At 39.8% G+C, this 26,119-nt stretch overlaps 1 protein-coding gene across 2 annotated transcripts in view; it reads left to right on the top strand.

Annotated features, from left to right (window-relative positions):
- LOC141172452 (espin-like) overlaps positions 1-18,604 on the top strand; it is a 343,391-nt gene extending 324,787 nt beyond the window's left edge. The window contains exons 12-14 of one of the 2 annotated variants that reach the window (XM_073656688.1): positions 6,716-6,795; positions 6,909-6,920; positions 12,436-18,604. In XM_073656688.1, the coding sequence (XP_073512789.1) occupies positions 6,716-6,795; positions 6,909-6,920; positions 12,436-12,583 (240 nt within the window). In that variant the 3' untranslated portion in view covers positions 12,584-18,604. The remainder of the gene's footprint in view (positions 1-6,715; positions 6,796-6,908; positions 6,921-12,435) is intronic. The other variant, XM_073656689.1, reaches the window with a different exon arrangement.
- Positions 18,605-26,119: the final 7,515 nt, after the last annotated feature.

The raw sequence follows: 26,119 nt of genomic DNA, 5'->3' as shown, positions 1-26,119 counted from the left end.
GCCAATTGGACACCCATTACAGGTAGCGTATTGCTTCAGGGGTGAGGTTTACAGAGCAAGAGGAACAAGCTATTAAATTTTCTATAATTAATCTGGAAAGGTAAGCAGTATTTATAAAAAATATACAACGATGTTCCAAAATGGGAACAAAACAATACGGTATAAGCAATCACATGGAGTAAAAGGTACAACAAAAGAAAAGTACTAAAACTGTGTCAGGGAAATGACTCAGAGCTTAGCGGAGGGAGGTACTCCTTTTAGGAAAACAAACAGAACCACATCAAGCTGTACCTTCCAGGACTGACAAATGACAGAAACCCAAACTCTGCTTTTTATTAGATCAATGTTATGCCCACATACCTGAGCTCATATAGGGGGCTGGTCCTGGAATGTGCTAGGTCTTTTAGAAGTTTATGAGATCCCCAACTTTCAGAATATCTTCGCCCCTGTAGGTCCCAGTCGGGAGATATTGTTGTCAGACTCCAGAGAGTCTGAAATAATTCCTTTGAACAGGGGAAGCCCCTCTACTTCTCCGCCTCTGAGTGTAGAACTTGTTAACTGGTTCTTAGAGATCCCTTGTTGTCAGTACTTGTTCACGGCAGGAGGTCCTCCTTTAATGGAGGTTGAAGTGTCAGCTCTTTCTCATTTTCCCAGTTATAATAATCCCATATGTTCAATGTGAGGGTGAGATGTCCTTTCTCTGGAGATGTCTTTATGGGTTTTAAAATTTTTCTTTACGACATACACTATAAAGTATAGTAAAAGAAATGTACGCAATGGGGTTACCCAACCAGTTATGGCTGAGTAACATTTTTCAGAATTATTCTTTTATATGCTTGACTGCAGAATCACATTAATATCTGTATCTCTAGAAGCCAATTTACATGCAATGACATACTGGATTCTGAAATTGCTATACTTTTTTTTAGATTACTTTTAAGCTTTTTAGCTTTTAAGATTACTTTTTGTTCATCTAATGCTTGAAGTGAATGTCAAAAATTATGTCCTAATTAATTTCTCAATATATCATTATAGTGGTCAGAGCTCTGTTTATTTCTTAGACAGGTCTCCAAATCCCCTGCACAGAGATAGAATTATACCTAAATCTGTGTAATGCGCGGGCTGGGTTTGGGAGCTGGATAGAGTTTTCCATGTAGGTATGTCATCAGTGCTGTGTGTGAAGGGGGCTGGATCACTACTCAATTAAATAACTAAGTCATCCCCCTTCTCTGCCATGGTCAGTGCATAAATGGAGAAGGGGACTGGCTTTGATATTGAAATGAGTGGTCAGCCAGCCCACTGCACACACAGCACTGATGATGTGGTGGCACAAAAACCTCTTTCCTATGTACAACATCTTCCCAGAAATGCACTTGACTATTTTGGGACCATAGTGTCCCAATATTGGGGCACCTATGATAAAAGAAGCATATAAGTATGTTGTATAATTTACTATTTCATGCACATTTAAATATACTTATTTATATGGATAACCCTGTAGACTCTTTGAAGAAGCTTAAAGAGGACCTGTCACCTCCTAAAAATAATTCATGAAATGGAAGGAGAAAGAAATATAAAAACCTTTCTCAAATGTAGAGCCTGAAGTCAGCTAAAGTTGGGTCTCTCTTCTGTCACACAATTTTGACAGTTGGTGAGACTTTCTGTTTCTTAGATGGGAGATACAACTGTGTGAGGGTAGACTGGGAGTGTGCAGCATGCAATCACAGGGGAGATCTGTGCTGCTGTCTTACTTCATGATAGATGTAGTTATGTAAAAAGAGATGTGAGATGGATTCCTGTGTATGGAGCAGCAGGAGGAGGCTAGAAACAGCAACTGAGGTAAATTCTATCATAGCGTCTCATCAGTGTGATGTAGTAGAAGTTATCTGTGTACTTTACGTAGTTCCTTTTTAGCAGATTGACCCTGTATAAGCAGCTATGTCCTCCTCTTGCAAATTATCTCCTGATTTTGTTTCGTGGAGTCACTGACCACTGGGATTCATTGGTGAATTTTTTTTCTTCATATTTGTGATTCTCCTGTGGTGATTTATGAGACAAATAGGTAAATTGTTTCTCCCATTATGTTCTATGTACCAGCAGTTCGACAAATCATTGAAATTGGCCAAATCCTGCCAAGGCCGAACAGAGTAAAACTGAAGGAAATCATCTGATTTGCTAATGACATATATTTGAGAAAAGTCTTAAAATTTAATCTACTGTCCCTTTTTATGTTTCTATCATAACCTATAGGTCCAATTAAAGATTTTAATGCATACAGTGTTTACCTTGTATGACCCTTAATTAAACAGTGTGCTGTAAACTCATAAGCACCCCTCCCCCATTAGTAGTGGCTGATTGCTGCCAGACGTTTTTTTTTTATTATTTTCCTCTGTCTATTTAGAATTTACTGTGTAATTAAAGAGGTTCACACATCTAGCATTAGTAACCTCATAGACAGACAATGCATGCGGTTTTCCTTTTTTTATTATATGTTGTTTTTTTTAATAAACATATTGGGCCTCATGTATCAAAACTGTCTCAGAGACTAAGTGGCCTTTTTTTGCCCTTAATGACCACTCAGAGTCCATATTCCATCCACAATGAAATCTGAATTCTGATTGGTTGATACCATGAAATTCAGTTCTGAGACATGAGATTCATTATATTTAATTCAATGTTTTTTTTTAATTGGGAGCCAACAGGTCGTAGATGTGTTAATTGTGTGTTTTTGGCCTTCTGCTTCTGTTGTATTCTTTGTAGTTTAATTTTAGGTAAAATATATTTGTGTGTAGATGCTTTTTCTTCAGATCTTAATAAACTCTCCCAAAAATGTAATCAGTCTGATCATTGCTTATTTTTTTTGTTTTAAAAATATTATGACAAATTAGACATTTCTACAATTTTTAAATAGAAGAAGGTCAGAATATGTTCACATAACGCAGTAAGAGAGGACAACATGTGGGCGGTACCTGACTACGCAGGGTTTGTTTGTGGTCTGTAACCATGGAGACATAGATTACACAGGAGTTGTTTACACAGGGTATGGTATTCTTAACCATGATTATGTGTAAAGCGATATCATTCATGTTTATTTAAAATGCTTTATAGTATTAACGTTGCCACAAAGATTATATACACTTTAACAAAAAGAGCAGCGTTATGTTTACTTTTATTACAATTGCACCAAAATTGGCAAATATAAACTATCTAGGATTGTCTTGGCATCTTTTCACTCCTTTATGCATTTCCACATATATCAGCATAAGAAGTATGCTATCACGCATAGGGATAAATAATAATGTGCTTGTACTTTTTATATTGTTATGACACACCCTGGTGTTCTACCGATCTCCAAGATCCTCAGTGGTCACATATGGTCAGTAGCAAAGTACAATTACCCTGGGTCCTCCGGTCCAGGAGTGATGGAGTTTATGCTATTGTGCACTCGGCTAGTAGGTATCATCTCTCGAGAAGTCACATTATGTAACCAGCAATGGACATATTTTAGTTGTTGTTCTGAAAGAGGAAATCCAAAAACAGGGAGCATCACAGAATGTAACAGCAATATCTTACCGAGGTTTTTTATAATTATTCCAAATCAAACATTGCTCCATTATTCATGGACTAATAGCCCTGATACAAACACTGCACATAAAATCTGAAATGGTTTCACATTTGTGGGACTTTTTAGGTAATATATCAAGAAATATTTGGTTTACCCTAAAATGAGTTAAAAATCTCACCACCTTGACTGTCCTTTTCATCTCCTTTCTTCACTTTACTTTTGCTATCCTTTATTCTGCTTTTTACTTTTTGCAAACTCATCTGTCTTCTCTGCTGTTTTCTTTCCTACTTACACCTATTTTCTCATGTTTTCTTCTCTCCTCATTTTCCTGGTTCTCTAATTTCCTTGTATTTTTTCTCATCTTCTCCTTCCCTCTCCTCTGCTTTCCTTTCCTCTGTTTTCTCCTCTGCTCTATCATACTTTTCTCTGTTATCATTGCCTTTCTTTTTCTTAGGTCTCGCTCACACTGGCGTATAACACAGCCAAGTGCTATGCGATATTTTATAGGATTACACTATGGGGCAGTGCTGATCTGCGATTATTTTCTCATGCCGATTCAGCATGAGAAAACAATGGCAGCTTGCTACAAGTGGCTCCGATATTCGGATTACACGCACCCATACAAGTCTATGGGTGTGTGTGAATCATCGGGCTGCACTCGGATGTCAACCGAGTGCAGTCCGACATCCATGGACGCAGAATGGAGAAATTATGTTCTCCATCTCCTCCGCACCTGTGCTGCGATTCACACATGCGAGAGAACTGGATCACACTAAGGTGACACTCGACTCAGACTCTGACACAGTTTGAGCCGAGAGACATTAGTATAATGGACCCAATTCTCTCGCATGGGAGAATATACCACAGTGTGAGCGTATTATTACTTTCCTGCTGTTCTCTCTCCTCTCCACTTATCTCTTCTCTGATTTCTTTTCTTTTGCTTTCTTCTTTCTCTTTGCTTTTCCTCTCTTCTTACATCCCTTTTTCTTGATTGTCCTTTCCTTTTCTCATATAATCTTATCTTCTTTTCTTTCTCAATTGTTTTTTTTTCATGTTTTCCCTTCCTTCTCTTTCTCCTGGTCACCTCTGATCTCCTCTCTTCTCTCCTTTCCTCTGTTCTTTTTTTCTCCACCTCCCATCTCTTCACTTTTTATCTTCTTTTCTTCACGCATCTCCTTTGCTAATTTCTCATCTTTCCTCTCTACTTCTCATCTCATCTTATATTATTTATTCTCTTTTATTCTGCTCTTTTCTTTCTTTTTTCTTCCCCTTCAATTCCTTACATTTTTCTCTTCTCTCCCCCATTACTTATCTCTCTTCACATTGTAGTAGAATTCCTTTGATTTCACTCCTTGTAACAAAATAATACACAAGTGCTTCTCACTAAATTAGAATATCATCCAAAAGTTAATTTATTTCAGTTCTTCAATACAAAAAGTGAAACTCATATATTATATAGAGTCATTACACACAGAGTGATCTATTTCAAGTGTTTATTTCTATTAATATTGATGATTATGGCTTACAGCCAATGAAAACACAAAAGTCATTATCTCAGTAAAGTAGAATAACTAACAAAAAACACCTGCAAAGGCTTCCAAAGCGCTTAAAAAGGTCCCTTAGTCTGTTTCAGTAGGCTCCACAATCGTAGGGAAGACTGCTGACTTGACAGATGTCCAGAAGGCAGTCACTGACACACTCCACAAGGTCCCAGAGTCTGGAGGAAGAGTGGAGAGGCCACAATCCAAGCTGCTTGAGGTCTAGTGTGAAGTTTCCACAATCAGTGATGGTTTGGGGAGCCATGTCATCTGCTGGTGTAGGTCCACTGTGTTTTATCAAGACCAAACTCAGCGCAGCCGTCTACCAGGACATTTTAGAGCCCTTCATGCTTCCCTCTGCCGACAAGCTTTTTGGAGATGTAAATTTCATTCTCCAGCAGGACTTGGCACCTGTCCACACTGCCAAAAGTACCAATACCTGGTTTACAAACAACAGTATCACTGTGCTTGATTGGCAGCAAACTCGCCTGACCTTAACCCCATAGAGAATCTATGGGGTATTGTCAAGAGGAAGATGAGAGACACCAGACCCAACAATGCAGACGAGCTGAAGGCTGCTATCAAAGCAACCTGGGCTTCCATAACACCTCAGCAGTGCCACAGGCTGATCGCCTCCATGCCACGCCGCATTGATGCAGTAATTGATGCAAAACGAGCCCCGGCCAAGTATTGAGTGCATTTACTGAACATACATTTCAGATTTTAAAAACATTTTCAAGCTGCTGTTATAAAGTATTCTAATTTACTGAGATAATGACTTTTGTGTTTTCATTGGCTGTAAGCCATAATCCTCAACATTAACAGAAATAAACACTTGAAATAGATCACTCTGTGTAATGACTCTATATAATATATGAGTTTCACTTTTTGTATTGAAGAACTGAAATAAATTAACTTTTTGATGATATTCTAATTTAGTGAGATTCACCTGTATGTCATGATGCAAAAGGGTGTAAAAAGTGCTTTTGTTGGCTTAACAGTAGGAAGTATCAAACATTTTCAGAGGTGTTTTCCAGGAATGAAACCTGCTGGAAACAAGGAATCCTTAAAAAAGAAAATGGAGATGGAGCCTCATGTGTAATAAAATACCGCCCATAAAGTGATGCATGCTGCGTGAGTAACCCAGCTCACCTGGCCAAGATATGTCATATATAGAATGGCTGTCTTTGACCTCTCATGGCGCAGTAACAGTCTGGCTTAGATAACCAGTACTATATTTATTATTTAAAAAAAAAAAGTAATATATCGCTAAGCAACCGAAACAGCATAAGAAGATGAAACTGGTTGACAGTTACATTGACGATTCCAAGCACCCAGTAGAATCCATCTGTACTAATACTCAGCGTAGATTAATCTACCGCATCCTTTTCCTCCTCCTTCTGTACCTGCTGGAGATGATCCAAGTAAGTATTTTAATGATGTCCAGTGAAATCTTGCAGATCGAATGAATGCACCAGGCACTTTACTATGCGGAGTGATCAGCTTCACGGATTATTTTTTTAAGGATAATAAGTGAGGTTGTGTTACAGGTCTCCATAGTCATAACTGATGGATTGATGTATTTATTCCCAGTTTCCTATTTCTCATACAGGAGCAGGAAGAAACTGCAAAATTATCCACCATGCCAGCATGGCGGAGGGAAATCCTAAGGAAGAAGATGGAGGAGGAGAAGTAAGATCGGCTATAATTTAAATCAATGCATATTGAAAGGTTTTTCGATACATTTTCTTTTTAATAATTCACTGTTTTCTTTTTTTTTTCCTTTGTAAACGTTCATGTGACAGAGAGCATAAAAGGTGAGTGTTTTGTTTTATCTTGTAAGGGCGGCTATACGCTCTCAATAGTTGTCGCTTACCCGACATCTATTCCTTCTGACTACTCCATTCAAATGCACGTTTTGGCTTGTCTTGCATCTTATCAATAGGAAGAGGAGAATAAGTCACTGCCAGATATCTCAGGCGACGACTTATCTCCTGTGAATATAAAGGATTAGGCATGTTGAGATTCAACATGTCCAGTTCTTCTTTTTCTTAAAATTTGCATTTGGTGGAGAGTCGGGTACAATAGCATAACTTGAGTCCGATGGGTTCCAGTGCAAGATTTGGACTGGACCCCCCCCCCAACTTAGTATATATATATATATATAGATATATATGTATACATATATATATATATATATATATATAGATATATATACATATATATCTATATATATATACACTGCTCAAAAAAATAAAGGGAACACTCAAATAACACATCCTAGATCTGAATGAATTAAATATTCTCATTGAATACTTTGTTCTGTACAAAGTTGAATGTGCTGACAACAAAATCACACAAAAATCATCAATGGAAATCAAATTTATTAACCAATGGAGGCCTGGATTTGGAGTCACCCCCAAAATTAAAGTGGAAAAACACACTACAGGCTGATCCAACTTTGATGTAATGTCCTTAAAACAAGTCACAATGAGGCTCAGTATTGTGTGTGGCCTCCACGTGCCTGTATGACCTCCCTACAACGCCTGGGCATGCTCCTGATGAGGTTGCGGATGGTCTCCTGTGGGATCTCCTCCCAGACCTGGACTAAAGCATCCGCCAACTCCTGGACAGTCTGTGGTGCAACGTGACGTTGGTGGATGGAGCGAGACATGATGTCCCAGATGTGCTCAATCGGATTCAGGTCTGGGGAACGGGCGGGCCAGTCCATAGCTTCAATGCCTTCATCTTGCAGGAACTGCTGACACTCCAGCCACATGAGGTCTGGCATTGTCCTGCATTAGGAGGAACCCAGGGCCAACCGCACCAGCATATGGGCTCACAAGGGGTCTGAGGATCTCATCTCGGTACCTAATGGCAGCCAGGCTACCTCTGGCGAGCACATGGAGGGCTCTACGGCCCTCCAAAGAAAATGCCACCCCACACCATTACTGACCCACTGCCAAACCGGTCATGCTGAAGGATGTTGCAGGCACCAGATTGCTCTCCACGGCGTCTCCAGACTCTGTCACATCTGTCACATCTGCTCAGTGTGAACCTACTTTCATCTGTGAAGAGCACAGGGCGCCAGTGGCGACTTTGCCAATCCTGGTGTTCTGTGGCAAATGTCAAGCGTCCTGCACGGTGTTGAGCTGTGACCACAACCCCCATCTGTGGACGTCGGGCCCTCATACCACCCTCATGGAGTCGGTTTCTAACCGTTTGTGCAGACACATGCACATTTGTGGCCTGCTGGGGGTCATTTTGCAGGGCTCTGGCAGTGCTCCTCCTGTTCCTCCTTGCACGAAGGCGAAGGTAGCAGTCCTGCTGCTGGGTTGTTGCCCTCCTAAGGCCCCCACCACGTCTCCTGGTGTACTGGCCTGTCTCCTGGTAGCCTCTGGACACTACACTGACAGACACAGCAAACCTTCTTGCCACAGCTCGCATTGATGTGCCATCCTGGATGAGCTGCACTGCCTGAGCAACTTCTGTGGGTTGCAGAGTCCGTCTCATGCTACCACGAGTGTGAAAGCACAACCAACATTCAAAAGTGACCAAAACATCAGCCAGAATGCATTGGCACTGAGATGTGGTCTGTGGTCCCCACCTGCAGAACCACTCCTTTATTGAGGGTGTCTTGATAATTGACAATAATTTCCATCAATTTTCTATTCCATTTGCACAACAGCATGTGAAATTGATTGTCAATCAGTGTTGCTTCCTAAGTGGACAGTTTGATTTCTCAGAAGTTTGATTTACTTGGAGTTATATTCTGTTGTTTAAGTTTCCCTTTATTTTTTTGAGCAGTGTATATATATATATATATATATATATATATATATATATATATATATATATATATATATATATATATATATATATATATGTCCTCCATCCTGGTATATATGTTCCCCTACCTGGCCCCATCCTGGTATATCTCCCCCATCCTGGAATATATGACCTCCGTCCTGGGCCCCCTCCTGTTTATATATGTTCCCCATCCTGGTATTTATGTCCCTTATATCCTGGGTCCCATCCTGGTATATATATACCCCATCCTGGTATATGTCTCACGTTCTGCTGCTGTTCTTTAATGCATAGAAAAAAATTAAACAATTTGACTAACCTCCCCCGCCATTCGACATCCTCTTCTGAAGCTGGCAGCTGACTTCAGCGTGCAAGTAATGGGAGCGAATGACGTCATTGCCATACGCCCGCAGTTACATGCACGCTGACGTCAGCTGCTGGCCTCTAATTGGCCGGCAGCGTGTATTGCCGTGCACGGATCTGCTGGGTCTCTGCACTGCAATACACTTCAGCTGAATGTGTGTCCAAGGTCACACATCCAGTTGAAGTTTGCGTTGGTGTCGGCGGCCCCCCATCCGCACGGGCCCGGTCTCGGTCGCGACAACTGCATCCTCGGTCGTTATGCCCCTGATCAGGTAACCTCAATACTCATTAGATGTCTGGCCAAAATCTGCTGGTATATTTCTACCTTTGCTACTTTAAGTATATTATTAATTTTATATGAGTGTCTAGATTACAACCTTTTGTAGGTATAAGGCCATAGATTGTGCATGATTCTAAATATAATTGTATCATATTGTAAAGTCTTCATGCAATCTGCTGCGAATGATTCTTGAATCATAAGCCAATCATAATCATAAGCCAATCTACTAATACCTACGTGAACATTCACAGACCATATTCGATGATCCAAACATATAGAGTTATGGAAACATCTTTATACATTGTATCTGTAGGTGTAGTAACTGTCACCATATTGGTTGTTGCCCAGATTAATTAAAGGGGACCCTTTAAAGAGGACCTTTAACTTGCTAAAAAATTGAATTAAATATCTTGAAAAAATCTCTTAACTTCACTGATTCTGCCGCTTTTTTCAGTTTTGCTCTGCGTCACTCCATTGCAGATATATTCACATTTGTTGCTTATATAGCATAATATGTGAAATCTCTGCTTGCTGTCCAACTGGGTGTTTTTCCAGAGTTTTCTCTGGGGATGGGCGGTTTCACTCCTCTCTCCCATATGCGGAGCTGTGATTGGCAACTTCTGGGAGGGAGGAGAGAAAGCGCCCGTGCCCAGAGAAGAAACACCTGGTTGAACTGCAAGCAGAGATTTCACATACTGCTCTCCAGAAGAAACAAACGTGAATATGTTATCAATGGAGTGATGCAGCGAAGCAAAAGGAAAAGAGCACCAGAATAAGGGGAGCGCAGGGATTTTTAAAAGGTATTCAACTACATTTTTTTTAGCAATAGACAGGTCTCTTTTAATGCACTTAGGTGCTACTATTGACAAAGCAATTCTGTGACACCATACTTGCCAACATTTACATTGCCAAAATCAGGACATTTTAGTCTCACCTCCAGGAATGCCAAGGTCTGATTCGTGAGATTGTCTTAGCAAAATGTAAATTGTTGGCAAGTATGTGTGACATCCGAAACTTCTCCTTCAAAGCTTTTATTCAAGAAAGTCTTTGGGAATTGTACATTGCCCTCAGCAAAAATACAACTTGTTGTCCCAATTTCAAATGGTGAGTAATACAGCCAGGAGATACCCTTAAAGGGAATCTGTCAGCAAGTTCTTGCTATATAATCTGAAGACAGCATGCTGTAGGGATTAAAACACAGATTTCTGGGATGCCTCTCTTATCAAGCTCCATTGTTTTGTTTGCTTCTAATGATTGTTTTAGCACCAGGAGCTTATTATTGCTGGGTCACAGCAGCTTGTGCATGCTAGTCAGACACTCCCCCTCCTGTGATAGGCAGCTCACTGTCTATAGACATTATATATACAGAGCCTGGTGTGGGCGGGGTTAGCTTTCTCAGCCCTAATTCATTGCTAAATCTAAAAAATCTGATTGTGTGAGAACGGTTGCACCCAGTAATCTAAGTGATACATGGTTGAATTCAGCTTCTGTTTACCTACATCAGGCTGCTCTCAGATGAGGTAGTGAAAACCTGCTGACAGATTCCCTTTAAATGAGACCCGTCACTTTTCATAAATGTAATTTTACGTACCTGTCCATTCCTTAGATATGGGCTCCTCTTCACTGTATATCAATTTAGTTTTGTTAGCTAAGTGGGCGTGATCCCCAACTCTTCTCTATCAGCATCTATAGGAGGATTACACCCACTCGGATAACAAGACTAGATTAACCTACACTGACTACAGGGCCACATGTTATAAATGGAGAGGTGTAGGAAGAGAAAAACAATGCTAGATTCAGGAGAACATATACGTAATATTGGCGCGTGACGGGTTTTCTTTAAAGAAGTTGTGCACTACTTTATATTATTCCCCCCGGGGCTCCTAAGACTTTTTGTAAATACCTTCCGTTGCTGACAATGCCTGTGAGTGACGCTATCGGTGGCCGCTCACAGGCATCACGTGACCCCGCGCTGACGTCACGACAAGTAAGGCGTGACTCAGCGCTCGGTTCCCCGCAGTGGCTGCTGTCTTGTGGACCGGGTTACCCCCCCGCGTCACACCCCGCACTCTTTCCCAATGAATGGGGAGAGGCAGAGAGTGCGGTGGATGCCAGGTGTGATGCGGGGGGGGTAACCCCGCCCACAGCCTGCCATCCACCGTGGAACCAGGAAGACAAAGACCCCCGGCTGACATCAGCGGATGTCAGAGCCGGCTGCAGCCGGGGGTCACGTGGTGCCTGTGAGCGGCCAGTGATAGCGCCACTCACAGGCAGTGTCTGCAACAGAAGGTATTTACAAAAAGTCTTAGGGGCCCTGGGGGGATACATTGGGGGGGTAATCTAAAGTAGTGGACAACCCCTTTAAGGTCCTATTTTTTAATAGGGATTTTAAATATGCTATAGGGGAAATGGTCTTTAGTTATTGGCTGCATTTTCCATAGTATCCAGTTAGTAAGCATTCTTCAGCTTTCTAAAGAGCCATTTTGAAGGTTATAGAGGTATCTTTAATTAGCCCGTCACCTACCTACTTACAAGTATACTCTATTTTCCCCTTCCTCCTACTCCTCAACTTTCTTCATTTCCGTCAATCTTCTTGATGTTACTCACTAAAGCAGACAAGGGAAAGACACTCTTCCACTAAGCCTAAGGTAAGAACATGTCAGTCCACAAACTTTCTTGGGGATAACTATGCAAACTCCTCCTCGTAGGGACTCATCTCATTTCAATAGAATGTGCAGCCAGGAAGAATACAATTATTGTTATTTTGTATTTATTTGTAAACAACAAACTGTTCAAGAAAATTCCGAAGAAAAAAAAAAATAGGAATTAATTTGTTGGATATAAGTTTTTAACCATCATCATTCTTCGTTCTTGTTTTCCAGAAAAGAGCAAGAGAAACAAAAGAAAGAAGAAGAGGAGCGAGAAAGAGAGCAGTCGGAAAAGCTAAGAACACTGGGTTACGATGAAACCAAGTTAGCTCCTTGGCAAAGGCAAATTATCCTAAAGAAAGGGGACATAGCAAAACATTAGATTTAACCAATTTTCTGTCCTTCATCTTTCATTGTCACCTCGCATTGTCCGCCATTCGGTTTTCAGTGGAAACATTATCAACAAGACAGCGGTGATGTTGCAGCTCATCAGGGGAGGGAAACCGTGATTCTATATGGACTGAAACAAAATTATCATAAAATTCAGAGTTTTTTTTTTACTTATTTCCAACAGGGGGCTTATATAAAATCAAGTATAACTAGGTACAACTGATTACATATATATGGCCATCACATTCTTCTTCTCCCACCTTTTATCTCTATGCAGTGAAAGAGACCAAGGTGGAAAACAATAGTCTTTCAGTTTGAAGGCATTTGTTTTATTTTTTTTTAGAACATGCTTTTACTACTATGTTTGAGGGGTCCCCAATGATTGTGTGACTACAGGTTGTCCCACTCCTGGACTGTAATATGTTTTAACATGGCTGCAGAGCCCCCACAGGAGAAATAAAGAATTACATGTAAAATTGAAATCAGCAGTATATCCTTGCCATTCACAGCTTAGTGTGGTTTAAGGTTAACATACTTGGTTGGGGCCTTTTCTATCTACACGAGACTGTGCAGCAATGGTGTAATATGTAAAAAAAAAATACTACTTTAGGGCTCGCTCATACAAGGGTATAAATTCGAAGAGTGCAATTAGATAAAAAAATCGGATTGTACTCGGACCAATGTTATTCAGTGGGGCAGTGCAGATCTGTGTATTTTTTCTCAGCTGTATTAGGTATGAGAAAAAAATCACAGAATGCTGCGATTTCAGTCCGAAATCAGACAGTGTGAGAAAAAGATGACATGCCGTACGCACCATCAGTACGGCATCCGATTTTTACGGATACATTACAGTTCTGTGGGAAACTGTAAATGGCCCCTGTAAATGATTAATAGCTGTTGAGTAAAACAAATAGATTGCACACAGATAACAAGTGAGAAAAGAATGGTCCCACTCTCCTGGATGAAAATGCAACTGATTTTCTATACACTAATGTAAGCGAACCCTTAAACTGTAAGATTGGAATCACACATGCAGTTTTTGATGCAGTTTTTAACCCAATACTAGAAGTGGATTGAGCAAGAAGAAGTAAGGGGAGTAGGAAAGAGAAGTAAGGGGAACAGGAAGCAGTAAGGGGAACAGGAAGAAGAAGTAAGAGGAGCAGGAAGAAGTAATAGGAACAGGAAGAAGAAGTAAGTGGAGCTGGAAGAAGTAAGAGGAGCAGCCAGAAGAAGTAAGGGGAGCAGGAAAAAGTAAGAGGAGCGGGAAGAAGAAGTAAGAGGAGCAGGAAAAAGTAAGAGGAGCGGGAAGAAGAAGTAAGGGGAGCAGGAAAAAGTAAGAAGAAGTAACGGAAACAGGAATAAGAAGTAAGGGGAGTATGAAGAAGAAGTAAGGGGAGCAGGGAGAAGAAGTAAGGGAAGCAGGAAGAAGTAATGGGAACAGGAAGAAGAAGTAAGGGGATAGGGAATAAAAAGTAAGGGGAAAAGGAAGAAGTAAGGTGAGCAGGAAGAAGAAGTAAGGGAAAATGAAGAAGTTATGGGAACAGGAAGAAGAAGTAAGTGGAGCTAGAAGAAGTAAGAGGAGCACGAAGAAGTAAGGGAAAACAGGAAGAAGAAGAAAGGGGAGTATGAAGAAGTAAGGGAAGCAGGAAGAAGTAATGGGAACAGGAAGAAGTAAAGTGAACAGGAAGAAGAAGTAAGGGGAAAGGAAGGAGAAGTAACTGGAACAGGAATAAGTAAGGGGAGCAGAAAAGAGACGTAAGGAGAACAGGAAGAAGAGGTAAGTGGAGCAGGAAGGAGAAGTAAAGGGAGCAGGTGAAAGAAGCAATGGGAGCTGGGATAAGATGTAAGGGTAACGGGAAGGAGAGGTAAGGTGAGCAGGAAGAAGCAAGGGGAGCAGGAAGAAGTAGAGGGAGACATAATTGAGTCAGGGAGAAGATTTGAGGGGAGAAGAAAGAAGTAAGGAGACCAGAGAGAAAAAGTAATGGGAGCAGAGAAAAGTAAGTGGAGCAGGGAGAAATAAATGGAGAATTGAGAAGAAGTAAGAGGAGCTAACCTTAAGACCTCTTCCCTGATCACTATATACATAGCACTGATTAATTGCTGTGTACACAGTTTAGGAAGAACGAACAGTGCTTCCTTCTTTGGTCCCAGTGATGGCGTGATCGCCTCCTGATGGGAGGTAGCAGAAACTGCTAGGACTTAGGAAATTCAGTTCAGCTCTTCATTGGACCCAGAGGGCTGAAGTTTACCTCTAGCACAGCTAACATGTCAATCCTAAAAGTCTTTATTGACTTTATAGAGTGTAGGGGGCACAAGGTGTGAAGAAAAAAAAAAGTCTAATTCCCTTTGTGGTTTTAAAGAAAAAAAAATGGAAAAAAAATAAAAAAAACAGACATGTATTTCCATTTTTTTCTTTACATTTCCCACCAATGTTGGCAAAAAAAATGAAAATACAAATATATAAAAATGACATTAAAATTACGCATCACAAATTATTTTCTTTTATAAACAATAAAAAACGTTGCAGCTGTTAAAACTGACTGTACAACAGAAAAACTAAAATGTGCATAGTCATGAGCTGGACAAAATGATCCGGTCTTGAACTGGTTTTATAAACCTTAATCAAAAAGAAGAGCCCAGCTCACCACCACCTATGCCCCAAATGTTCCGGAGCACGAAAAACGTCTTTGCCTGGACGCAGTAGAAACAGCATGAGGAGAGATCCAGCTCCACGGAATAAAATCTTCTTTATTGGTGAATGAATTTCAATCAGGTAGTGAAATTAAAAACTTGTCATAACTAACTTATAAGACATGTGCATAGTCCATGACTGGGTGGTCAGATTAATCATGATTAAGGGTGGAAACGCCAGAAACGCGTTGATCGTCGGGTCAGTCTCTGACCACGCAGTCATGTACTATGCATATGTTCAACTGCATCAAAAACTACATAAAAAATTGCATGTCACAAGAATACTGGAAAAAGTAAAAAAAAAAAAAAAAGCTGCCACTGAATCTCGCAGAGGAGTTGTCACATAGTCATCCATATTTCCCAGAACCATTAAATGGCCTTTATTTTAGTAATGAACTCAAGCTAATAATCCTGTTTATCTTGTAGTGCATGATTACTTAGGCGGATTTCACATGTCCGTCAAATATGGACTGTGGTAAAATCGCAATACCTGGTCCAACCACTAGGTGTGATCTGAGTTAACTTCCACATAGGTATAAATGAGGCAATTAGCTCCACAGGACACCTGGAGGTCGGGCCAGGTATTGCAACTTGAGCATGCCAGTGTTTTACAGAAGTGTGAAACCCACCTTCCTTTGCTTTTATCCTTCCTCATCTCATCAGGATTATTTCTGATGAAGCAAGAACTTATAAAGATGGCCTCGAACCCTGGGGCTCTAGAGTGTTTTATGAAATGTTTCATTTTATTTTATTTCATAGACCTCACTTTTTTATTTTTTTATTGGAATATAATTTTTTTTTCACTGGCTTGAGGCTTTTCCAGTTTTATGTCAATGAAGTTTAGCTAGCGTATTTTCTAATATATTTCATGTTTGATTTACTTTCCATGGTGTAGATATTTTTGCGTGCTGTCAGTGAATAGAAACATTCCTGTTACACTCAAAGGCTGGAAACCTGTAGAGACCTAGTCCTGCTATTAAAGGCTTGATGTGATGTATGGAGGTCTCTCTCCAGCAGTTGTGGGGATTGGACACATTTACGACAGGTTTTCCAGCTTCCAGGCATATGCAAAGATGCTTCCATTCACTGACAACTACAAGAGATATTGAAATGGTGAATAATAAAAGTATATTTACAAGTTGTATAATTTCCTCATGATACAGTGATCAAACTTTATTGACGTAAATCCTGTAAGCCTCCTTCTAGGGGCTTCAATGGCTCAAAATTGTTTCTTTTCGTGAGCGCTGGGAGGTCTGCACCTTTGCAATGCACAGACTGTTCCAATTAATATCCAAAGGAAAAATCGTCTATATGGATTGTAACCCCCAAGTCCAGCGTTTACCCCCGAGATCCATACACGTCCATAGAGTGGAGACCTCAATATCTAAACAGATGTAGAGCAGATATTTGGGGTATGCAGTATATGAATCTTAGGTTCATACTGTAAGGACTGATTTAGATCTTGGAGTTTATAAAGTATATAACTAGGGGTCCCTGTTGTATGGACATATCAGCAGCAACTTTCAGTACAGTACATGTAGGTGGGGCTTTCAAAATCTGATGCACATGTAGCACAAAAATATCAGGCAGAAAAATGAACCAGATATAGACAGAGTCTGAACTTACCCTGATATCGAGAGTGGTCAATACAGCGTGAACCTCAACATCCACACACAACCATACAGTATAGACCCAAAACCATACAGTGCGCAGACCCAGGTACATTCACGTCCAAACAGTTTGGAGACTAAGACCCACTAATGTTCATACAGTGTGCCGACCAAGATCCATTCATGTACATAGCGTGTGCAAACTAAAATCCATTCATATGTATAGATTGTACAGACCAAAATTCATTTATGTCCATACAGTGTGCCGACTTAGATACGTTTACGTCCATAGATTGTCCTGACCCATATCTATTTATGTCCACAGAGTGTGCCGACCAAGATCCATTGATGTCCATACATTGTACAGACCAAGAGTCATTCATGTCCATACATTGTGCCGATCAAGATCCATTTATGTCCATGCAATGTGCAGACCAAAATCCATGTATGTGCATAGAGTGTGCCAACCAAGGTCCATTCATGTCCATACAGAATAAAATCTAAAATCTATACAGGGTGGACATAAGATTATTGTTGGTTGACCCTTAAATCCATCTATTATGGATTCCAAGATCCATCCATAGCCATAGAGTGTGAAAATAGGATATGTAGAGGTTCCAAAATCTATACCGTGTAGACACCAAGATCCCTTCAATTTAGATCCCAATATCTTTAGAGCAGCACAATGGCTCAGTAGTTAGCACTGTTGCTTTATAGCATTGAGGTTCTGGGATCAAATCCCACCAAGGATAACATCTTCAAGGAGTTTGTGTGTTTTCTTGTGTTTCCTCCCACACTCAAAAGACACACTGATAGGGAATGTAGATTGTGAGCCCCAATGGGGACAGTGCCGATAATGTCTGTAAAGCGCTGTGGAATGTAATAGCTCTATAACGGCACAACATAAATAAAATAACCCATAAAATCCAATCTGGACATTGTGAACCACTAGATCCACACATATCCAATCAGTTAGATCCCAGAATCCATATAGGTCCAATGTGAACTACAAGACTCCAAGATGAAGATCCCAATACAAGATTTATACAGTGCGGTGGACTATATAGCTCCATTGAGCCCCCAAATCCATACCGTATAAATCCTACTCAGAAGAGCTGTGCATTGAAAAGTTGCTTCATCCCCTACATTTATAGAAATGCTGTAACGTTAAGCTGCGGACATCCTCCCACCTCTAGGTAAAAACAAGACTAAATATCCACCATGAAGTGTCATGTTTGTAGGGATTTTTACATGTTGTATATACAGGATATATTCCATATATGTTTAATGAATGTTAGATATTAGAGGATGTCAGATGCGTTCGGTGTGCAATATTTTTTTTTTTTTTTTTTAAAGAAAAAACTATTTTAAGAGGAGATACAGTAAATAATATATTAACATATTTGGTTTATAAATTATATATATAATACACAGATGCCATACTCATTGCCATTGCCATGTTAGCAATATTTTCTACACATTGTCATGTTTTTCCTGCTTCCTTCTAGCAATGTCTGGCATATACATATATATATAAATATATACATATAAATGAGAAATCTATATTGTCTAAATGCTGAAGAAAATAAATATATATTGTATGTTTTCAGACATACAGCGCATCATACGTGTGGTTGTTGTGGACACATGGCTGTCGACGTTGATGATGTCACCGTATTTTTGTTCTTTTGCAAATAAATTATTTATTAAAAGATTGAATGGTGAAGATTTATTATATTAAACATTCTTATTAGATGCAGTAAGTTTATCTAGACTGGAGCTTGTTTTTTGGCTGTTTGGAGATTGGGTGATCTCCTCCTTCTCATTTATTGTTGTGGAATAGAACCCCAAAGTTCCTACAAGTCCATGGAATGTGAACCCCAAGATTCATAGAATGTGCACCTCAATATTCATACAATGTGCACCTCAAGATCCATACAATGTGCACCTCAATATTCATACAATGTGCACCTCAAGATCCATACAATGTGCACCTCAAGATCCATACAATGTGCACCTCAAGATCCACACAATGTGCACCTCAAGATCCATACAATGTGCACCTCAATATTCATACAATGTGAACCTCAAGATCCATACAATGTGCACCTCAAGATCCATATAATGTGCACCTCAAGATCCATATAATGTGCACCTCAAGATCCATACAATGTGCACCTCAATATTAATACAATGTGCACCTCAAGATCCATACAATGTGCACCTCAATATTAATACAATGTGCACCTCAAAATTAATACAATGTGCACCTCAAGATCCATACAATGTGCACCTCAATATTAATGCAATGTGCACCTCAAGATCCATACAATGTGAACCTCAATATTAATACAATGTGCACCTCAAGATTCATACAATGTGCACCTCAAGATCCATACAATGTGCACCTCAAGATCCATACAATGTGCAACTCAATATTAATGCAATGTGCACCTCAAGATCCATACAATGTGCACCTCAATATTAATACAATGTGCACCTCAAGATTCATACAATGTGCACCTCAAGATCCATACAATGTGCACCTCAAAATCCATACAATGTGCACCTCAATATTAATACAATGTGCACCTCAAGATCCATACAATGTGCACCTCAAGATCCATACAATGTGCACCTCAATATTAATACAATGTGCACCTCAAAATTAATACAATGTGCACCTCAAGATCCATACAATGTGCACCTCAATATTAATACAATGTGCACCTCAAGATCCATACAATGTGCACCTCAATATTAATACAATGTGCACCTCAAAATTAATACAATGTGCACCTCAAGATCCATACAATGTGCACCTCAAGATCCATACAATGTGCACCTCAATATTAATACAATGTGCACCTCAAGATCCATACAATGTGCACCTCAAGATCCATACAATGTGCACCTCAATATTAATACAATGTGCACCTCAAGATCCATACAATGTGCACCTCAATATTAATACAATGTGCACCTCAAGATTCATACAATGTGCACCTCAAGATTCATGCAATGTGTACCTCAAGATCCATACAATGTGCACCTCAAGATCCATACAATGTGCACCTCAAGATTCATACAATGTGCACCTCAAGATTCATACAATGTGTACCTCAAGATCCATACAATGTGCACCTCAAGATTCATACAATGTGCACCTCAAGATCCATACAATGTGCACCTCAAGATTCATACAATGTGCACCTCAAGATCCATACAATGTGCACCTCAAGATCCATACAATGTGCACCTCAAGATTCATACAATGTGCACCTCAAGATCCATACAATGTGCACCTCAAAATTAATACAATGTGCACCTCAAGATCCATACAATGTGCACCTCAATATTAATGCAATGTGCACCTCAAGATCCATACAATGTGAACCTCAATATTAATACAATGTGCACCTCAAGATTCATACAATGTGCACCTCAAGATCCATACAATGTGCACCTCAAGATCCATACAATGTGCAACTCAATATTAATGCAATGTGCACCTCAAGATCCATACAATGTGCACCTCAATATTAATACAATGTGCACCTCAAGATTCATACAATGTGCACCTCAAGATCCATACAATGTGCACCTCAAAATCCATACAATGTGCACCTCAATATTAATACAATGTGCACCTCAAGATCCATACAATGTGCACCTCAAGATCCATACAATGTGCACCTCAATATTAATACAATGTGCACCTCAAAATTAATACAATGTGCACCTCAAGATCCATACAATGTGCACCTCAATATTAATACAATGTGCACCTCAAGATCCATACAATGTGCACCTCAATATTAATACAATGTGCACCTCAAAATTAATACAATGTGCACCTCAAGATCCATACAATGTGCACCTCAAGATCCATACAATGTGCACCTCAATATTAATACAATGTGCACCTCAAGATCCATACAATGTGCACCTCAAGATCCATACAATGTGCACCTTAATATTAATACAATGTGCACCTCAAGATCCATACAATGTGCACCTCAATATTAATACAATGTGCACCTCAAGATTCATACAATGTGCACCTCAAGATTCATGCAATGTGTACCTCAAGATCCATACAATGTGCACCTCAAGATCCATACAATGTGCACCTCAAGATTCATACAATGTGCACCTCAAGATTCATACAATGTGTACCTCAAGATCCATACAATGTGCACCTCAAGATTCATACAATGTGCACCTCAAGATCCATACAATGTGCACCTCAAGATTCATACAATGTGCACCTCAAGATCCATACAATGTGCACCTCAAGATCCATACAATGTGCACCTCAAGATTCATACAATGTGCACCTCAAGATTCATGCAATGTGTACCTCAAGATCCATACAATGTGCACCTCAAGATTCATACAATGTGCACCTCAAGATCCATACAATGTGCACCTCAAGATTCATACAATGTGCACCTCAAGATCCATACAATGTGCACCTCAAGATTCTTACAATGTGTACCTCAAGATCCATACAATGTGCACCTCAAGAATATGATAGAATATCCACTACCTCTTCCTTTTTAAAGGGGGTCTATCAGCCCAAACTGGTAGTATAAACTAAGCAGGGGCATATAATCCCTATAAGAATCGCACCATTAGTGATCTAACCACTACCTCCATTCTGCAGAAACTGAAGTTTAATCACACATACTAATTAGGGTGTTTGGTGCACCGTGGGTGTGGCCAAGAGGTTCCATGTACCATTACGTCCACTGGCTGTGTATTCTCCCACCTCCCTCCCTGGTAATTGACAGCATTGGCTTACCTGAGCTTTTTTTTTGCAATCTGGGCTCACTCCAGTCAAACCAGCTCTGTCAATCCCAAGTCCAGGAGGCAGGGACATGCAAAAATACTTGGCGAAATGGTGAACTGAGCTTCTTGGCCACACCGAGGGTGCACTGAGCACCCTGTTTAAAAATATTTGTGTAAGCTTCAGTCTTTGTAGAAAAAAGTACACCAAAGGGGCAATTATTGTATCCCCTACAAGGCTAGGTTATGCTATCAGTTTTGGCTGACAGACTCCCTTTAAGAGGTAAATGGGGAAGGAGAGATACTATATATGGTATCACCCTATAAAGATCCTAGTTAATATGTATGAATATTTACTCATAGATGCAGAGTAATAAATAGGACTGGCCTAAAAGGGAATGTTTGAGATTAAAAGGGTCTTCTTTTTATCTAACTGCACTCATCCTGTTTCTAGACTGTGTCCAGTTTTGTGGCTCACCCACATTCAAGTTGACTGGATAGCTAATCTGAACCCAATTTTCCTGTTGGTATATATGACGCTTTAAGATTAGCAGATAATATGAAGGTGAAATTACTCTGGTGTTTTCAACCAATGGGATCAGGGGTGAGTGGGCGACCTGTATTATTTAAACAGGTATCTATCAAAGTGTTATCTTCACAACACGTTTGTGGAAATGTATCACAGCATGAACTAGAAGATTTCTGAGGGCCTTGGAATAAGAGTTGTTGATACTCATCAGGCTGGAAAAGGTTGCAAAACCATCTCCAAAGAGTTTGTACTCCACCAATCCATAGTCAGATTGTGTATAAATAGAGAAAATTCAAGACTATTTTTACTCTCCCAGAAGTGGTCCACCAAGAAAGATCATTCAGAAAGCTAGGCATATAATAGTCTGAAAGGTCACAAAGGAACCCAAGGTAACCTCTAAGCAACTAAAGGCCTCTTTCATATTAGCTAATGTTCACGAGTCCACCTTCAGGAGAACAATAATACTTGGCAGGACTGCAATGAGATGAGATGAGACGCATGACTGCCCTTCTGTAGTTTGCTAAAGATCACATGGATAAGCCAGAAGGCTATTGAAACAATGACCCCTATTCATCACTGCCTTAGCGCCTGTTTTTTGTGTGGTTTTTTTTGCCTTTTTTTTGTTTGCACCCAGTTCACTATTCTATTTGCTTCTTGTTTGAAGTCTGTTTTATGTGTGCTCTCACCTGTTTCTTTTATTTACCGCTTTGTGGAATAAGTTTTCCAACTTACTCTTTATGTTGCTAAATTTGGTTCAACCCCACTCCTTTACCTCCCTGGAATGATTTTGTGCACGTCAAGCAAAGAAGTCCCATTTTTTTGTGACGTTTTGAAAAAGATGCAACAGTTTGCTAAAAAAAAATAAAATAAAAAAATATATATCACAAAAAACGGTTAATGACCCTAAAACAACACATTTTTGACTTTGCGACAAATTGAAGAACCTTATAAACATCAGTGAGTACCACAAGACAAAAAAAGAAAAGTGACTTAAAAAAATGGAAATGATGAATCAAGGAAAATGTTTTGTGGATGGATCAGACCAAAATAGAGCTTTTTGGTTTAAATGAGAAGTGTTGTGTTTGGAGAAAGAAAAATTCTTTATCACAGCATAAAACCTCATATCTTCTGTGAAACACAGTAATGGTAGGATCATGGTTTGTGCCTGTTTTGCTACATCTGGGCCAGGATGGATGCCATCATTGATGGACAATGAATTCTGAATCATACCAGAAAATTCTAAAGGAAAATGTCAGGACATCTGTCCATGTGCCGAACTTCAAAAGAACAGTGGTCATACAACAAGATAATGACCCAAAGAACACAAGTCGTTCTACAAAAGAATGGTTAAAGAATAAAGTTAAAGGTTTGGAGTCAAAGTTCTGCCCTTAATCCTATAAAAATATTGTGGAAGGACCTGAAGTTCATGGGAAAAAAAAACAAAATAACAGAGACTCAGATGTTTTATAGGGAGGAATGGGCTAAAATTCCTCAAAGCCGATGTGCAGGACTAATCTACTATTACCGGAAATGTTTAGATGTAGCCATTGCTAAACAAGAGGATCACACCAGATACTGAAAGCAAAGATTTGCATACTTTTGTCAAACACAGACTTGTAATAATGGATCATTTTCTTCTTTTTTTGTTCTCTTCGTGTACTTTTAGGACTTGTGCGAAAATCTAACGTACTTTTAGATCAAATTTTTTAAAAAATATGGAAAATGCTTAATTCTTCACAAACTTTCAAGTGCTACCTTTTATGAACAGGACTGTCCTGGATATTCAAAAAACCTAATTGGAATAAATATAATGATCCACCAACAGCAGTTTTCTGGTAGTTTTTCAGTAATAGCAAATAAAAATGAGTGATAACTGATGAAGCTGATAGACAAAAATGCTTCATTGTAGATTTACTGATTATTAAGTCAATGTTTTCCTGTAAAGTTCTCCAGAATCATTCAGACATCAAATCTTATATTTATTGATGACTATCATCACATAACACCGACGACATAAAAAATATCTAACAATATAACATTGGAATTGTCACACAATAACAATATTTGCAAATAAAAAATGTAACTATAAACCAAACTTTTTTTTTTCTGAATTCAGACATAGACCGCACATGAGGCAGGCAGCCGTTTTTACTTTTAATATCAGTGTATTAATAACTAGCACCTTGTGTTTCAGCAATATTAAAGGAATGATCCGCACAGAGTAGGGAGCGCTTACAAAGACTGAATCTCTCTCTACAACACCCAGTCACTATATATTACATTGTCTACTGATTAGGTAAACTCTTTTTACTATGAATTCTTCTCTGAGATATGTATTAATATTGATAAATACAGTTGCTTCTCCCAAAATTAGAATATCATCAAAAAGTTAATTTATTTCAGTTCTTCAATACAAAAAGTGAAACTCATATATTATATAAAGTCATTAAAAACAGAGTGATCTATTTCAAGTGTTTATTTCTGTTAATGTTGGTGATTATGGCTTACAGCCAATGAAATCACAAAAGTCATTATCTCAGTAAATTAGAATAATTAACAAAAACACCTGCAAAGGCTTCCTGTGCATTTAAAAAGGTCCCTTAGTCTGTTTCAGTAGTCTCCTCAATCATGGGGAAGATTGCTGACTTGACAGATGTCCAGAAGGCAGTCACTGACACACTCCACAAGGAGGGTAAGCCACAAAAGGTCATTGTTAAAGAAGCTGGCTGTTCACAGAGTGCTGTATCCAAGAATATTAATGGAAAGTTGTCATGGGTGTGTCAGAGGTGACAGACAGTTGTCCTGCAGTTGGTTGCAGGAGATCTCTACTTTTGGCATTACAAACATCTTTTTAGATGAGAGGCTGTCTCTAGGACCTAGTGGCTACCTCCCTCTGGTAATTAGCTCCCAGGCCTGGGTGTATACATACCTGGTGTGTCTGAGAGGGAGATGCCGGCTATATTCATTTCTACTTGTGAAGGCTTAGCAAGAGCAGTACTTCGTCCTCTCTAGAGCTTGAGGCCGAGTTCGCATTTGTCTTGAGTCGTCTAAAGATAAGCATTCTCCACCTGTTTGTCTACCCTTGTTGTCTATAGAGTTTAGAGGAGACCCACTAGTGCTCATCTCCTCCAATCCCTAGCCTTAGCCATACGCCAGGGAAAGTCAGGGCGAGGCACGCATGCGACGATTGCTGAAGAGGCAACATAGGAATGTTAGGGGAGACAAGGAGACACTAGACCAGACTAGGAGGTCTCCACTTCCCCCTTTCCCTAGTGTCTTGGCTCCCTTTCCCTCTTCCCTCTGTGTTGCACTAAGTCTTTCCCACACCTGGAGCGACAAAAGTTAAGTGGAAGGAAAAAGTGTGGTAGAAAAAGGTGCACAAGCTACTGGGATAGCCGCAGCCTTGAAAGGATTGTTAAGAAAAGACCATTCAAACATTTGGGGGAGATTCACAAGGAGTGGACTGCTGCTGGAGTCATTGCTTCAAGAGCCACCACACACAGACGTATCCAGGACATGGGCTACAAGTGTCGCATTCCCTGTGTCAAGCCACTCATGACCAATAGACAACGCCAGAAGGGTCTTACCTGGACCAAGGAGAAAAAGACCTGGACTGTTGCTCAGTGGTCCAAGATGTTGTTTTCCGATGAAAGTAAATTTTGCATTTCATTTGGAAATCAAGGTCCCAGAGTCTGGAGGAAGAGTGGAGAGGCCACAATCCAAGCTGCTTGAGGTCTAGTGTGAAGTTTCCACAATCAGTGATGGTTTGGGGAGCCATGTCATCTGCTGGTGTAGGTCCACTGTGTTTTATCAAGACCAAAGTCAGTGCAGCCGTCTATCAGGACATTTTAGAGCACTTCATGCTTCCCTCTGACGACAAGCTTTTTGGAGATGGAAATGTCATTCT

Source organism: Phyllobates terribilis, unplaced genomic scaffold (assembly GCF_046119375.1).
Source record: "Phyllobates terribilis strain yellow unplaced genomic scaffold, ASM4611937v1 Scaffold_12__6_contigs__length_324123572, whole genome shotgun sequence".
NCBI classification, from domain to species: domain Eukaryota; kingdom Metazoa; phylum Chordata; class Amphibia; order Anura; family Dendrobatidae; genus Phyllobates; species Phyllobates terribilis.
The sequence above is the reverse complement of the archived record's forward strand: the minus strand, read 5'-3'. Positions and strand labels throughout refer to the sequence as shown.